This window comes from Rattus norvegicus, chromosome 20 (assembly GCF_036323735.1).
Source record: "Rattus norvegicus strain BN/NHsdMcwi chromosome 20, GRCr8, whole genome shotgun sequence".
Lineage (NCBI taxonomy): Eukaryota > Metazoa > Chordata > Mammalia > Rodentia > Muridae > Rattus > Rattus norvegicus.
In genome coordinates this window covers 14,405,006-14,422,200 of record NC_086038.1, presented here as the reverse complement: position 1 = coordinate 14,422,200, position 17,195 = coordinate 14,405,006, and the positions used below count along the sequence as shown (strand labels likewise).

The following is a 17,195-nucleotide window of genomic DNA, read 5'->3' as shown; positions in this document are numbered from 1 at the left end:
ACACTCACACACACACACTCACACACACACATTCACACACACATACACACACACTCACACACATTCACACACATATACACACACATTCACACACACATACACACACACACATTCACACACACACACATACACACACACACACACACACACACACACACACACTCACAGATTTGCCCTTGCAGCCACTTAAGCAATTTTGAGCAAATGTGGACATACTATGAAGTTTCACGTAAAACTATGATTTCCTCTGCCTTCCTGAGAAATGTGTGAGTTTCAATATGACAGTAATCTTCTGGTGTTGGACTGCGACCACTCCCATCCCTGAGGTACTACGTGTGTACCTACCTCCTGCCTGGATTCCATTGCTTCCCATCTCATATCAGTTTCTCCGTCCTGCAGATGTGGAGTGGAGTGGAGCACTGTGTAGTGGAGTAACACAAGTCATTGAATCATGCAACCACTTAGTCACTTTAACTGGTGCTTCTGATGAGAGAAGTGGGCACACATTTAGCTGTGTGTGCAGCTTGTGCTATGTCCTTTTTTCTTTATATATACTTTCAGAATTTTTTTTCCTTTTAATTTCAGGGGTTTTTATTCCATTTCATTTCCATGCTTAATGACGTAGCATTGGCAGACCAGGTGTTCCTTCCTTTCTTTAGCGTTAACTTCTTTTAGGACCATTGTTTATAATGGCTGTGGCTGTAGATCACCCCTAAGTTAAATCAGTCATTGTCTGTTTAACACACCACTTTCTCTGACGTCCCTCTGTCCCTCCCTCCTCTGAGCTTCTGCTTACAGGAATGTCTGGCATTTGATGTTTTTCCGTGGGTTCATGGGCTCTGATCATCCACTTAGAGTGTATTTTCATCTTTTATTTACAAACCGTATATCATCTATTGATCCGTGTTCAAGGCTGCTTCATTTTCAGGCAGTTCCACTCTGCTGTTAAACCTCTTCTGTGATCTGTTTTTATATGTATACACAATCCATGTATTGTACTCTTCGAGTCTAAATGCTCTGTATCTCACAGGCCTTAACTTCTTTGCAAACGATACAAAGAAATATTTTCTTCTATTTTATTCGTTGTGTGCATTGTGTGCATTTAGCACAGGGATAGCTATCATTGGCAGTTTAGATAATTGAGTGCTTTCTTTGTGTGGTTAATTTAACACTGCTTATTTGATTCTCCCCCCCTTAAAACGGGCTCACATCTTCTCGGCCAAGGCAGGTTGCTATGGAGTCCATCCTGAGCACAGTGAGGGTGACACTCTTGACACTCCTCATGCTTTTGTACTCCAACTGCAAGTTTTCTTTTGAGCACAGCTCCTAATCCCATTCAGTGTGCACTTTTCTTGCTTTGCAGGCAGAGAGCTGTATGTAAGCGGGGCTTAGCCTCAACTCAAACTTTCTCCTTCTCTCTTTAGCTTCTTTTCAGTATTTTCTTCCCCACCTTTATCAGATTTTGTGGTCTTGAAATCTGAACCATCATGTTTCTGTTTACAAAGACTCCGGGGTCTCTTTCAGACTTGAAGTGTCTCCATGAAATTCTGCATTTCTGATACCAGCCTTCCATAAGATAATTGCGAAATATAGAAAATCTCTCCCTCTCTCCCTTCCTCCCTCCCTCCCCAACTTCCTCCTTCCCTCTTCCTCCCCCTGTCCCTCTCCCCTTATCTCTCTTTCCTTTTGAATAGTCTGGCTCTATTTCTCTCCCCAGTTAATGGAGATGTATTCACATCAACTGAGAAAAGCAAACACCAAATGGGATTAGGAGCTGTGCTCAAAAGGAAGCTTGCAGTTAGAGTTGAAATAATAGGAGTAGAACCAAGAGTGTCTGTACAGTATCAGACTCACTGTGCTCAGGACAGAATCCATAATGACCTGCCATGGCTGAGAACTGAGCCCCTTTTAAAGGGAGAATCAAATAAGTGGTATTATATTAAACCCCACAAAGTATGTATTCAATGACGATTGGGTCGCATCGGAGTTATGATTTTAGTCAATGAGTATTTCTCCTTGGGTTTTCTTTTGGACCCACCCTGGCTTTCCTTTAAAAAACAAAATAGTACAATAGCAGCCATGACTGCTTCTTTTAAAGTCTGAACAACACAGAGCATCCCAGCCTCCTTTTGACCTATCCAAATCCATTGTCAATCTGCCCTGACTTGCTGTGAGCTACGGTGTCACAACTATTATTGTAGGTAAAGACCTTGGATCTCCAAAGCTGCCCTGGACTGTGTCTTCTGATAGAATTAAACTTATTAAAGACGTTGGGCTTTGAGATGCTTGCTCACCACTTTCTATAGAAGAGAAAGGACGATGATGCTTTGATTAGAAGATGGTATACCAGGGTACCAGCATGCCATGATGTAGCCAGCAGGCCATAAAGTAAGGATGCAGTGTGATGTTCATTATGTTCAATATTGACCTAATGTAGATGTCTACCAATGACTAGAGCAGCTGTAATCACCAATCCTCAGGCAAGTATGAGCAGCAACAGGCTCTTTTCCTCTAATGATGATAGATAGTCACAGACCCAGCAGCCTCAAGCAGGACATTTTGATTTTTCTCTTTGTGCCTATCTTTCTGTACCTCTACTCTGCCCTTTGGCTTGGGTTCCTCCAAGACTGCAATCACAGAACTAGGGAGAACACTTTCCGCATGGAGACCTGACTCAGAATGACCTTCGTCCAAAGAAACCAAAATTCCCGTCAGCATTTTTCCAACTCTTTGGTTATTTATATTTCTATTGACATTTTGACATTTAAGAGTTTTTAAACTCTTTTCTGTTTTCTGATATATCTTCCTTTTCCCTTATAACTTTGGATATTTTTCCATCAAATCATTTCTCCGTTGCCTTTCCTCCTACGGTGACCTGTGAGTGTAAGGGTGGACATTTAGAATACAGTTAGAAAGAATAATGGTCTAATAAATGGTGGTAGTAACTTCTCCTCTAAGAGTCAGGACCTCACTAGCCTGGGTAGTTGGTTAGTTTTTAGTATGAGGCATGATTTTCCTCCTATCATGTGGCCCTTAAATCCATTAGACAGTGTTGACTACTGCCAACATACATTGCTGCTATTGTACCTTTGGATATATATATATATATATATATATATATATATATATATATATATATATATATTCATTCTTTCTATAAAGAAAGTATTCATTAGTATTAGCCAACAGTTTTATTGTGTTATAGATGGGCCATGTGGGAATGTGGGAACTGGGCACATTCACACTCAGTTTACAGTGCTTGAGAAAGGCCAAAGTGGACATCAGACTTCAGTTTCTGGCATTTACCATCCTGACAGTCATAGAACTTTGATGACCCAATCAATTCCAACACACATAGTTAAGAGTTTACTTGAGAAACAGTGACAGGAGTCAGTCAGCACTTGTCTGTATACAGATTCTTTGCTCAGAGGTTTGGTCCAATTAGTATTCATTCTTTCTATAAAGGAGCAGATTATATCACCTACTCAAATTCAAGTCAGTCCCTTTTGCGTGGACAAAGGTTGTCCCACCTTGCTAAGGCTTTTTCTTTTTCGCAGAGAATTTCTTCAGGGACAGTCTTCAGGGAAACTTCTCAACCATGACACAAGCCTAGAGACTGATAATAGCTGAAGCCTTTCATAGTAAGGGATGACAGAGAGAGACTGACCAGAGACTGAATAGGAAATGGTTGCTAGCATTCCTTGGGACTAGATGATAGAGTCAGCTGACCCAGTGTGGGCAAATGGGGAAAACCAGGAAAATCATATGGATGAGTAGGGAGAGGAGGAGAGGAAAGGGTGAGGTCAAAGTATGGACAAGCCCTTAAAACATTTGTAAGGTTTGTAAGAAAAAGCTTCTGAGAGACAGGAGCCCTTTACAGCCCTTTAATTGCTGGCCCTAACAGACACACCTGTGCCTAGTTGCTCTTGGATGACAAGGGGACCTAAGTGCATGTGTGTGTTCCTGTCTTTATGCAGGCTAACCATCCGTATTTCTAACACATAAATACAAATGGGGAGATAACAAATGATTTTTCTAAGTGGTACACAGCTATGAGAACTGCACACAATCCATTATTTATATGTAGAAAGACTAATGGTTAGAGCTTTCAACAGGGAACTGAGGACGCATCTGTCTGTATGGAGACCTCAATTCAGCTGCTGTGACATCTATGTTCAAGGGGTCATCACTAGGAACAGAGTTTCTGGAATAGCAGACATTATCACCCTCCCTTCTGGCAGGAGTGTGTGTACATGGGCTGGGAAGTCTACCTGCCCTGCCAGCTGTCTTTGATACCCTCCTAATGAGGTGCCATATTTATTTGACCTGTTTTAAATGGAGGCCAACCTCTCTGGTCTGATAACTGTCAAGTTACTGAAGTATCAGGGACTTGTGCACGTACCCCTCTGAATTCTGGGTTTTGAGAAAATGGATATCAGTAGATTTTTCTATTCTTTTTTTTTTCGGAGCTGGGGACCAAACCTAGGGCCTAGATATTCAACATGATTTCCTTGTTTAGTATAGAGTAGGGGCAGGGGGTAAACATTGAAGTTTCCAATACTGAGAATAGAAATGATTTGCATTTACAAAAAGCTGTGGGAGAGGCAATGGCTTTGCCTCACAAATGTAATCCTGTTTTGGATTGGGTGTTTCTCTGTCTCCAGAGTCCTTTGTTTGTAGACCAAACCTCTGAGCAAAGAATCTGTATACAGACAAGTGCTGACTGACTCCTGTCCCTGTTTCTCAAGTAAACTCTTAACCATGTGTGTTGGAATTGATTGGGTCATCAAAGTTCCACGACTGTCAGGATGGTAAATGCCAGAAACTGAAGTCTGATGTTCACTTTGGCCTTTCTCAAGCACTGTAAACTGAGTGTGAATGTGCCCAGTTCCCACATGGCCCATCTACAACACAATAAAACTGCTGGCTTACAAGATCTAATCCTAATTAAAGTATTTATTTAGAGTTGATTTAGTCAAATATAATTCTAAGTGGAAGGTTGAAACAGAAAGAATATTCCAAGTACACAGTCTACATTTTGTTTCTAAAGCTTTTTATTGGAATTCTGACTTTTAGAAAACAAATATGCATTCAAAAATGACTTGCTTAATTAAACAATTAATAACATCAATATAGAAGTTCTTCGGCCATTCAGAAGTAGCTTGATTACAAAGCGTACACTTTCCCTTTGGTTTTTGAAATGTGAGAATTTATAAAACAAATGAAAACCAAAATCTCATATATGTGATAGCTATAGATACATTGATAGGAATTAAATTCAATGGAAAAGTACTTTTAAGGGCAATAATGTGGCTACTAACGTCATTGTAATAATTCTGCAAATGTTTAATGAAAGCTGTTAATAACAACCCAGGAAAAGAGTACAGATATGATTAGGTTGTGTTGATAGAAATAGAGAGGAAAAGTTGCTGTCTCAGTCGCAGACCTTGCAGAATGTGGGAGGGTTTCTTTGAGGAAAAAGAGAACAATGTAACATTGCATCAATGTCTTAATCTGCAATTAGATGACCAAGGTTTCAGAGTAGGGTATCAGAAATTTAACTATGCAGAGAAACAAGGGATTTATTGCTCAGACCATTTTAAAAGAACAGGAGCAGATGGCAAGTGTAGGCAGCCACAGTCCCCATGGAAGTTGCACAGACCACAGTCCACCCACAGAGACAGAAACCGGCAAGGGACACAAGGCTTCTAGGTATGGACGTTAGACAGCAGAATTTAAGTGGCCCCACCCCATCTCTCAAAGAGGGAGGAGGGAGGAGCGACAAACATCTGGAAATGTCTAAAACCTCACGGAGCATCCGGGCTCTTTGCATTTTGCCCTCTGACTTTGTCAATGTGTCAGCCACCTCTCGGTAGATTCAATAAAGGTCACTAATTGACTATGGAGGTTCAGGTCTCATCCTGTGACCACCCGAAACCAGGAGATGGACTCTGCTTCCTTGTTATTTGTTTTCTAAGTAAGAGAACTCCTTCTGCATGCCCAGGATTGGACAACATGAGAAACTAAAACAAAATCATTGATTAAAAAGGAGATGGCACTGCCTTGGTTGGGTTGAATCGGGCGAGACTTATTCTAGTTACAGGCATCACCTCCCTTTAAGCACAAACACTCAAAACAGCTAAGCTCACTTTGAATTCTGGGATGAGAAGACTATAGGTCACGTATCTGACTCTGTGTGTGTGTGTGTGTGTGTAGTATGATTGTGTGTTTATATGTATATGTGTGTATGCATATATGTATGTATATATATGCAATTGTGTGTATGTATATGTGTATATGTGTGTGAATATGTGTATGTATTGAGTGTGAGGGTATATTTTGCACATATATATCTATATATATGTATGATGTGTGCATATGTGTGCAAGTGTGAATGTATTATATATATATGTGCAGGTATATATGTGTAGATGTTTATGTGTGTATATGCATATGCATTATATGTATGTATATATGTTTACACATGTATGTTGTATGTGTATATGCATGTGTATTTCTGTGTGCTAGCACGTATTTACTAAAGAAAACAGTTTCTCTAGCTAATGAGTCTTTGGAGTGAATAAACTTTATACTGACACATTAATAAGTTTCCAGCATAAATTGCAATATTAGTAAGACTTTTCCCATCATAACTTAATACACACTTAGATTAGGTCATGCAGCAGTGAATTATGAAATCTCCTTTGCAGAGCTGAGGGGGAGATCTTTCCTGCCTCCCTCCTGTTCTTCCTCCTAGTGGACCTCATCCTCTTTCTCCCCTTCCTTTCCAAACTAACTAACCCTTCCCTTGCTCATGTGTGACCTTCCCCCGAGGAACCTATTTATAGTCAGTAATAACAGGCCAAGGACATGCCCAACAAATGACTGTACTCTAGCCCCACTTGGTGAATCCATTAGGGGAATAAATAGGTGAGGGGTTATTTATGGGAGATTGCCTGACTGGAGCAGCGGCATCTCCGAAATATCGTGCAAAGCAGCATGGGTGGGAACTAAAGAAACCAGAAAGCAGGAGCTGGGTTCCCAACCTGCAGGAGCTACACCATGGCTGGGGCTCCTTTCCCACTAAATATTTACTGCTTAGGTCCATTCTGTAGGCCTGTTTGACTTGTAAATGTCCTTTGGGCTTCCTGAGCCCTGGGAGGCTCACTGTCCCTGCAGAAGCTGGCTATTAATCTATATGAAAGAAAGTGCCCAACACTGAGTCACAAAGCAAGCCCCAAAGGATCCTTAGCAAATGTGGAAATAGAGGAATTCAGTGCCGTTCCCAAGGCAAGAGTTGATCTTTCTCCACAGTGACACAAAAAGAAGAGTCGCACAAGACTTAAGGCTAAGACCATGACCTGAGCAGTTCACCTCTCCCAGGACTTAAATGGACTTAACTCTGAGGGCTGACTAACAGGACAGATTCTGGAAATTTCTCAGAGATTGTCCTTTCCTCTCTAGGTCTCCAGGAGAGGCTCAGTTGCAAAGTCTAAAACATTAGCCCACATCCCAGACTGTTTTATTTATTTCAATTGTTTTACAATTGCATGTTTTTACTTTCGTTTTTGTTTTGTTGCTTTTTTGTCTGTTTGTCTTTTATTTTCTTTCTTTCTTTTTTTTTTAAATACATATACATGTGAGTCAGAAGACCCCTAAGGGACTCAGTTCTCTCTTTCCATCATGTGGGTTCCAGGGATCAAAGTTAGGTCCTGAGGCTTGACTGGATAGCAGAACCTTAGCCTCTGAGTCATCTTCTTAACCTTTTCTTTGAATCTTTTTGCTACAGTGTGTGTGTGTGTGTGTGTGTGTGTGTGTGTGTGTGTGTGTGTGTGTGTGTGTGTGTTTCCACCATGATGCATGTGTGGAAACAAATGAGTGCCTTGAGAAAATCAGTGTTCTTCTACCATAATGTGGATCGTATGAGTTCAGGTAACCCATCTCCTATCTCTGCTCCCCAGACAAGGCTACAAGCATTTACCTGACAAGTCCTCTCCCTAGCTCCCATTTTAGTTTATATTAATATACCCTTTTGGCTAGAGAGATGGTTCAGTGGTTAAAAGCACGGGCTGGTCTTCCCAAGGTCCTGAGTTCAATTCTGTACAGGTATAAGGTGGCTCATAGCTATCTCTAATGTTAGTTGATGTCATCTTCGGGCATGCAGGTATACATGCAGATAGAGTACTGCATAAAATAAATATAAAATATAAATATATAATATATAAATATAAAATAATCAAGTAATCTTTAAAAAAAGGGATAATTTAAAGAACAATGTATCCTTTCTTTTAAGTTAGAAAACATACTTAATATAGAATAAATACTAGGGTGTTGAAAGGTGATAGTCAGAAGAAATTATAAATTGGAAATGTTTGAACTCTTTTGTGCAAAGTCAAATGGTAAAGATAACGAGATAATAAGGTAAGGTTTATTTCATGTGTGTATTCTTGGTTAATAACCAGTGTAGGTCTATGGGTGAACATCTCTAATAGTACATTTAAAAAAAGCACTATGAAAAAATCATTTTGAGAGGACTACAGTGAAACTCACTGATAACCATCAGTCACTTTGACAGAAAAGAATGCCAAGTCTGAAGTGAACGCACATGCTTTATTCTCCAAACATAAGCTACTAACCACAATGCTGGAGAGGATTGAGCCACAGTATTAAGATACACTGTTCATACGCGCACTGTTCATACTGGTCTGACATGTCTATTTAACACTTACAGACATCCAATGACACCTTCGAAATTCCACTCATGTTGACTGGCAACGTGGTGCTGAGGAAAAGACTCAACTACGAGGATAAGACTCGCTACTACGTCATCATCCAAGCTAATGTGAGTTCTTGCTTTCTCTTCCCTTCTGCTCTGGAGCTTATAATGCAGAGTGTGCCTCTGCGCAGGCGTGGTGGTCTTGTGACTACTGCCACATTATTAGCCAAGCTAAAATCTGCGCTTGCCTTTTCTTACCTTGAGTTCTGGAGATTATAATGCCAAGTGCGCCTCTGCGCAGGTGTGGTGGCTTTAACTTTGAGTGAGATTGGGGTTGGGTTTCCTTGTCCTTGACGGATATAGTCTATTCCTAGATGGAGGAAGGGTGTTTGGGTGTTGCTTCTCTTTTTTTCTGTTCTTCTTCACCATAAAAGATACCCTCTAAGTATACTAACCACACCCCCACAACTGATCTCTGCCATACTGAGATATTCCTTCAAGCACTATCTACAAAATAGGTACAGCGGTGTCACCTTGACGCAGTTTAAAAATGTATCTTTCTGGATCCCACCTCCGAAGTTTGTAATCATAATCCGAGAGTGGGACCAGAAGGCCGTATCAGTGGTTAGGAGTGTTTGGATCTGGGCAGCTGTACCAGGCAGCTCTCCAGCTCCTGCCTTTTGGTTACCTCACCCCATTCCCCACCCCCGCCAGCAAACACACATCAGAGGATGGATGGAAAGTATCTTCATCTCATGGAGAGGTAGAGCCATGTCTGTGACCTCACTAGCTTCTCTTTCCTGGTTATATGCGCAGTGCACGTTAATTTAAACCCCACTGGTTTCCTGTCACTAGTTCCTAGAACATTTTGTAGTAAAAATAGGAGGATCCTTGGTAAGTGGTTAAAAGAAAGGTGTACTCATGGTTTGTCTTCAGAATAGTATGCATACGTGTGGAACTGTAATACAATATATTTCTGATATGAATAAAACTTAACCATTGGTGACTATATCAAATGAACATAATACACTTTAAAAAAAAAGATTATAGGCCCCAGTTCTAAAATGCTTTAAACTAGGGCAGTGTTGCTGCTCTTTGCATTTTTGGGTTAATCCTGGGTTGAATTTTAATGTCTCACTTAGGGCTGTCTCCTTCTTGCTTGGTTAGAAGCATCCCCAGGTTCCACTGTGGTTGCAGGGAACTGACTGGGGCAAAGTCTCGGGGTCACTTTACCTATGCTGTATTTTCTGCTACTGTAAACACCTAATAATAATGACACAGTAATTAATCTATTGCCTGTAAGTGGGTCTGATAGGTGTTTCCAGCCATTGCCTGAGCTACTTTAATAATGAGGATTTAAATGTTAGACATCTATTCCAAAGACCTTGTGACAGAGTCAAAAAATAAATAAATAAACGTAAATATTTGAAGCTATGGTTTGTAAATGGAGTAGACATGCTAATGAGTTAGATGTGAGCCTCTTGTCAAAGGTTATTCTCTTTGAGATTTTACTAGACACGTACCTTCTTTTGGAAAAAAAAAAAACCAAAGTTAGTTTTTCATCGTGACGTTTGGTAATGATTTATTCGGAAACTGGGTTGCATTGTGTTCCGGTGGCGTCCCACGACCATGTCATTCTGAATGTTTGTGAGGAATAAGTATTGAAACCCTGTATACTATCCTAAGGAGATAAATGATATGCATTAGATACATAAGATACATCAGAGGCATAAGATAGGGAAGATACATAATATGTATAAGTTGCATTAGATACATAAGATGCAGAAGATGCTAAGCTACTCTGTTGCTCACCCACAAGCAGGGATAGGAACTCTTTTCACGCCAGTCCCATTCAGGTCAGTAGTCATGGTGAGCTTTTCTTCCTCTTTTGTTTTGTTTCTCCCTGAGTTTGTGTTAGTGCTACAGGACATGAAAACTTGGTAGTTGTCTGAAAAGAGGAAGGCAATAAGAATATAGAGGCTGGGGAAAAATTCAGCTTTCCACATTGCATAAGATTTCCAGAGAATGTGTGGACCTGGTCCCCGGAAGACAGGGGATTGGAAATACTTTTAATTTAAGGTCACACTTCTCATTTAAGGTACGGTCTTCACACTGGTTTATTTTGTTTCGTTTTTACCTTCATTCTGGTCTTTATTACTTTATAAGACTTTTGTCTTCAATGTATATTATATGTTAAAAATAAATATATTTTTTTTTAGATTTCCCAGGGGTGGGGATTTGGTTCAGTGGTAGAGCGCTTGCCTAGCAACCGCAAGGCCCTGGGTTCGGTCCTCAGTTCCGAAAAAAAGAAAAAAAAAAGTAGATTTCCCACTTGTCAGCTAGTGATAACTTATACATACATTTAATACATTTGGCTAAACCTAAAAATTGTTAAATGACTCATTTTTAACAAGAGCAATTAAAGCTTTTGATTAGAAAAATAGAGAAACAAACTGATTGTGCTTCTGGGTAATTTAGGTCAGTTTTAGGGTAGAAATGCAAAGACCAAATAGTAGTGACCCTGGTTCTTTGTCAGTAGTCAGAAAGGGCCTTGCTCCTGTCAACAGGTCTGTCATGGTCAAAGACTAGAAGTTCTATATGGGAAGTCTAATTATTGCATATGTTCCCCCTAAATCATTATATCTACCACTAACACCTGCGAAGGCATGGTGGAACTTGAGAGTCACCGGGGTATCTCATGGATAGGCCACCTGAGTGAACCATCTCACCCGCTTCTCAACACCCTATCTCAGTCAAACTTCTGCCTCAAGTCTTATAAAACTCTTCTAATGTGTTTTCCCATTTCTGGGGACCCACTTCTGCTAACAGAGGGCTCTATCATCTTTTTCTTAACCTCTGACCTTTAATTCCACAAGGAAGTTTTCCTTCTGTGGGTCCTCTTTGGCCTCTGAATTTCTTTCTTCGAATTCATGGGACAGGAACCCAGAGACCACAGTCCTATTGTGGCTTTGGCAGCATAATTTTCCTGAACCCTAGTTCTCAGAACTATAGCCCAACTTATCACAGGCAGATTCTCTAAGTCTCAAGGGCATCCCAGTTTTCTGAATCATGTTAATGTTAACAAATGCACAGTGTTATGAAGAATGCATGATTTATGAAATCACAATATAAGTTAAGGATATATAAATTAATTAGTTACATTAGCATCCTTGGTTTGAATAACAAACATCATAGTATGGTCATCTTATGCAACAGAGATGTATTTTATCAGTAGTTTAGGGTTTAAAACTCCAGGCTAAAATTGGCCAGGGTTTGTTTCATAGGGGGGGAGGGCAGGGTCCCTCTCTTGATCATAGATGTCTGTTTTCTTGCTCTGCATTCACATTGTCTTGCTTTGTCTTTACATGGAGTGGAAATCCCTAGTTCGTACTGAGTAAGCTCTCTACTCCTACAGTGCCAGCATCCATGCTGTGAGAGGCATTATCCTTGATGGCCCACTTATATAGCTTCACTGTGATGAGAACTGTGTCATGAAAATTTGAATGACACATGATTCAGACAGAGAGTAGTAGGCAAACTCAGAAAATGCTTTTAAGTGCTGTCTCTGTCAATTGTAATTACAGTTTTCTAAGGTAATGAAATATCTCTTTTTTTTAAATCAAATTTGAAATCATCTTATTTATGGAAAAGAATAGAGAAGTCAAGAGTATAAATTAGGACACGTTATGAAAGAATTCTTTTTAGCTACTGTGCTGCATCCTCTCCTTCCATTGAGGGAAACAAACTTACTGGAATCAGATAAAAATGTGTTCATAGAATTGTATTGTTTGTATCACTCACAGTTTACAATGCTGTTTTCCCCCATTAGTCCTGTCATACTACCATCTGGCCAGATAATAACATAGGAATGGGGCACACAGAAGTAGCTCTCTAGGATAGATCACAAAGAGACCATACCAACACCACTATCACCAGCCAATGCCTGAGGAACAATTGATCCATCCAGTGCTTCTTCCTTGTATGTCCCTGAGGAACGTTCTTCAGATAAACTCTAAATTTCAACACAATTAAAAAAAATCTTTTCAATAAGTTATTTATTTTTTTATTTACTTTATACCCCGATCACAGTCCCCCTTCCTCCTCCCAGTCTCACTCTTACAAATCTCTCCCCACATTGCCCTCTCCTCTTCTCCTCAGAGAAAGGTGAGCTCCCTTAGGTACCACCCCATCCCGGTTCATGTAGTCCCAGCAAGACTAGGCACATCCTTTCCCACTGAGGCCCAACCAAGCAGTCCAGGTAGAGGCAAGGGGATCCAATGGCAGGGAACAGAGACAAAGACAGACCCCCACTTCACTTGTTAGGGTACCCACATGAAGACCATGCTGCATATCTTATATAAATGTACAGGGAGTCTAGGATCAGCTCTTGCATGCTCCCTGGTTGGTGGCCCAGGCTATGTGAACCTTCATGGTCCCAAGTTAGTTGACCCTGTGGGTGGTCTTAGGGTGTCTGTGAACACCCTGTCTTGCTTGATTCTTTTATCCACCTTTCCACAAGATTCCCTGAACTCTTGACTGATGTTTGGCTGTGGGTCTCTGCATCTGTTTCCATTAGCTGCTAGATGAAGTCTCTCAGGAGACAGCTATGATAGGTTCCTGTCTGCAGGGATAGCAGAGTGTTATTAATGTCAGGAGTTGGCTTTCTCATGTGTTATAGGTGTCAAGTTGGGGAAGTCACTGTTTGGCTCTACCCTCAGATGAAGCAGAGACAAATTTTGGGTTGTAGGTTCTATGCATGGATTGATGTCCCCTCACGCCTCTGGAAGATTTTCCTGGTTAGAGGAAATTTACTATTGTTTCCTACTTGTTATGTTAGAAGGATACCTTATAAATACAACCTTTACTATGCAATGAAAGTTTTTATTGTGCTAATGAATGCAACAGTGACATATTACGATGGAAACATGATTTCACATCTGCAGTTTTCCTTCTCAATCCTTATAACCTAAATTTAAAGACATTGTGCAAAATATATGACCCCAGTTTCAGAACACTGCCAAAGTCAGCACAAACCTGCAGACTTATCAAGAGATGTTATCCCTAAATGTAGAGTGTCCTGGTGGACATATTGGAACAAAATAAAAGCACATAAAGCTTGGATATTAGTTAATAACAATGAATTGTCAAAGCAGAATTAAATAGGTGTAGAATGCTCTATTAAAGGATGTCTTTATGCCAAAGAGTGTCCCTATCACAAGGCCTGGTGTGGTTGGCATGTATGTGGGGTTGAGGCAGGCATTGGAAAACATATACATAATAATGGTCCTTTTCATAGAAAATGTAAACTTGTTTTCTGCTTATGACTATAAGAAGTTCTAGAGTTTGGAGCAATTCTTTTAGAAGGTTCTGTTCCTATCCTCCCAGAGGCAGTGAGTAGAAAACTCAAATTCCATAACCATAATATCACAAGGAAATAAATTCTGGCCCATTGAAAGGGTGCAAGCGTGGGCTAAAGAGTTATAGAGAAAACTTACATACCACAGGAGCAAGAAGGCTCCTGAACTTAGTGTTCTACGAAGAGGAAGAATAGACCTTTACTTTAGGTCATCTAATTTTTACAGGAATCAAATTTGTCAGAGGCCTAGAGGAAGAGAGGTATGCCCATGAAGTTCAGGCTCACTGAGCAAACCCCTAAGACTACCCATAATGGTTTTTTATAGAAAAAATTTTATACTAATATAATATTGTCTTAGTCAGTGTTTCTGTTCCTGCACAAACATCATGACCAAGAAGCAAGTTGGGGAGGAAAGGGTTCATTCAGCTTAACTTCCACATGGCTGTTCATCACCAAAGGAAGTCAGGACTGGAACTCAAGCAGGTCAGGAAGCAGGAGCTGATGCAGAGGCCATGGAGGGATGTTTCTTACTGGCTTGCTTCCCCTGGCTTGCTCAACCTGCTCTCTTATAGAACCCAAGACCACCAGCCCAGGGACGGCACCACCCATAACAGGCCCTCCCACCCTTGATCACTAATTGAGAAAATGCCTTACAACTGGATTTCATGGAGGCACTTCCTCAAGGAAGGCTCCTTTCTCTGTGATAACTCCAGCTTGTGTCAGGTTGACACACAAAACCAGCCAGTACAAATATCTCCATATAATGGAAATGCTGATTTGGGATATATAGTTACTCTGTATTATTCCTAAAACTGTAAAAAAAAATTATCCCGGGCTAAATATGAGGGACTAATTGTGATCCAGAAGCAGTCATTCAGGTTTCTCTGATGATGTATTCCACTGTACAGAAGATCACATGGACCTTTATAGTAACATCAATGATATAAATCAAGGCATTTACCAAGTAGATCAGTGGGAAGATCTGAAGAGTAGGTAGGTTGGAACTGGTGTGGGGGGATCTCTGCTATGGATCTCACCATTATATCTGACAGCATTTTGACATTTTAGCTGTTGGAAACAATCCACTCAATTAGTCTATTCCAAAAGTTTCATGTCAAAGTACTAAAGATTTTTAGGTCAAAAATCATACATTGACCATAAGTTACTTTTAAGAAGACTAACACTATCTCCAGAGTTATCTTGACTGTTGATCTTTGGTATGGCATGCCCACTCTCCATGATCACAAAATTGCAGTCAGTCAGCCGCCTGCAACGTTTTCAGCAAAAGTGGCGTGCATAGGAAAACTCAGCTCACACCAATTAAAAAGATTAAGTTTAAAGCCATTTCAGATGTTTAAAAATGTGTTTGAAAGTAACTACGCTTCACAACTCTTGCCCTTAATAGCTACATGCTGCTTCGTCTCTGACCGTTCGTCTCAGAGAGCAAGTTACTGCATTCATTGTTAGATTGGCTTCTCCAGTTAAAATGCTCGTTCAGCCATAGACGTCTTTCTACACACTGTCTCCAGGGTGGTTCCATTAAGATTATTCCTAATAGATGGAAAACCCGTGACAAATTTGCATAACATAATGAAATGTTCTAGACAGTAACACCAGCCACACTGATGTACTTTTAAGAAACTGGGTTTTCAGGGCTCCGAAGTGAATAGGGACTCCACAGGAAGGCCAACAGCATCAACTAACCCGGACCCTTGGGGGCTCTCAGAGGATGAGTCACCAACCAAAGAGCATAGCTAGGCTGGACCAAGGCTCCGCACATATGTAGATGTGTAGCTCAGTTTCCATGTAGGTCATCCAACGACTGGAGTGGGTGGGGACTGTCCCTAAAGGTGTAGCCTCACCGTAGACTCCCTTCCCCAACATGGTTGCTTTATCTGGTCTCAGTAAGCGAGGGTGCACCTAACTCTGAAGTGACTTGATTCTCTAGGGTAGGAGAACATTCAGGGGGTGCTCACCCCCTCAGAGGAGAAGGGGACCCAGGGAATGGTGGGAGGCTTTGTGTGAGGGAGGCTGGGGGCCAGCAATTGGAATGCAAAATGAATAAATAGAAAAATAAATGGAAAGAAAAAGAAACTGGGTTTTTCAATGCAAGTGAATAAAAGTTCACCTTCCATTCCTCCAACATAAGGCTTGGCTTAAACAGGTTACTACTGATCATTTATTTAAAGAAAGTGAGAGGAAAGAATAAATAAAACTAAATTATGCCGATAATTGCATCATCTCATTATTTAATCAATCTTCCTCTTTCTTTCTTTCTTTCTTTCTTTCTTTCTTTCTTTCTTTCTTCTTTCTTTCTTTCTTTCTCTCTTTCTTTCTTTCCACTTATCAGGACCGTGCACAAAATCTGAATGAGAGGCGAACAACTACTACCACCCTCACAGTAGACGTTCTAGATGGAGATGATCTGGGACCAATGTTTCTGCCCTGTGTTCTTGTGCCAAATACCCGTGACTGCCGTCCACTCACCTATCAAGCTGCCATTCCTGAACTGAGGACTCCGGTAAGTACACTTTCTTTCTTTCTTTATTCCTTTCTTTCTTTCTTTCTTTCTTTCTTCCTTCCTTCCTTCCTTCCTTCCTTCTTTCCTTTTTTCTGTTTCTACTAGCATCTTTAAACCTATCAGAGTCGTGTCAGAATGCTTTGTAGACAGTTTGGTTGATTATATCAAAATTCACTAGAAAAGAACTAAAATGATAGTTTTTGTATAATGCCATTTTTCTATGATAGGTAGATAATGTCACGATGTATAATTTCATCCTTTACAAAGTAGAAAAAAATCTCAAGAAGTGTTCACTAATAAATTAGAGTTTTGTCTAGTTGCTAGCACATTCAGAAATGTAGAAGATGATGCTAGACTCTCTGGAAGTAGGAGCCAAGAAATCCTGAATATACATTTCCACCCCATGAATGTGTGTTTTAAAGAAACTGTAAAGCAAAGCATGAATAGATATTTTCCATACTCAATTCTGAGTTTTAAAACATGCCAGCAGAGCTTTATATTCCTGACATTTGAAAGTCATACTTTGGAACATCCTGGGTGCCAGAAACACATACTAATGGTCAAGATTTTAAGACACCCCTGTTGATGGAAATGGCATTAGA

General features: G+C 40.4%; 1 protein-coding gene across 6 annotated transcripts in view; it reads left to right on the top strand.

Moving 5' to 3' along the window:
* Positions 1 to 17,195, top strand: part of Pcdh15 (protocadherin related 15) — a 1,498,824-nt gene that overhangs the window by 1,073,006 nt on the left and 408,623 nt on the right. For all 6 annotated transcript variants that reach the window (XM_063279549.1, XM_063279551.1, XM_063279550.1 and 3 more), the window contains 2 exons: positions 8,732 to 8,842; positions 16,423 to 16,593. In XM_063279549.1, coding sequence (XP_063135619.1) covers positions 8,732 to 8,842; positions 16,423 to 16,593 — 282 coding nt within the window. The remainder of the gene's footprint in view (positions 1 to 8,731; positions 8,843 to 16,422; positions 16,594 to 17,195) is intronic.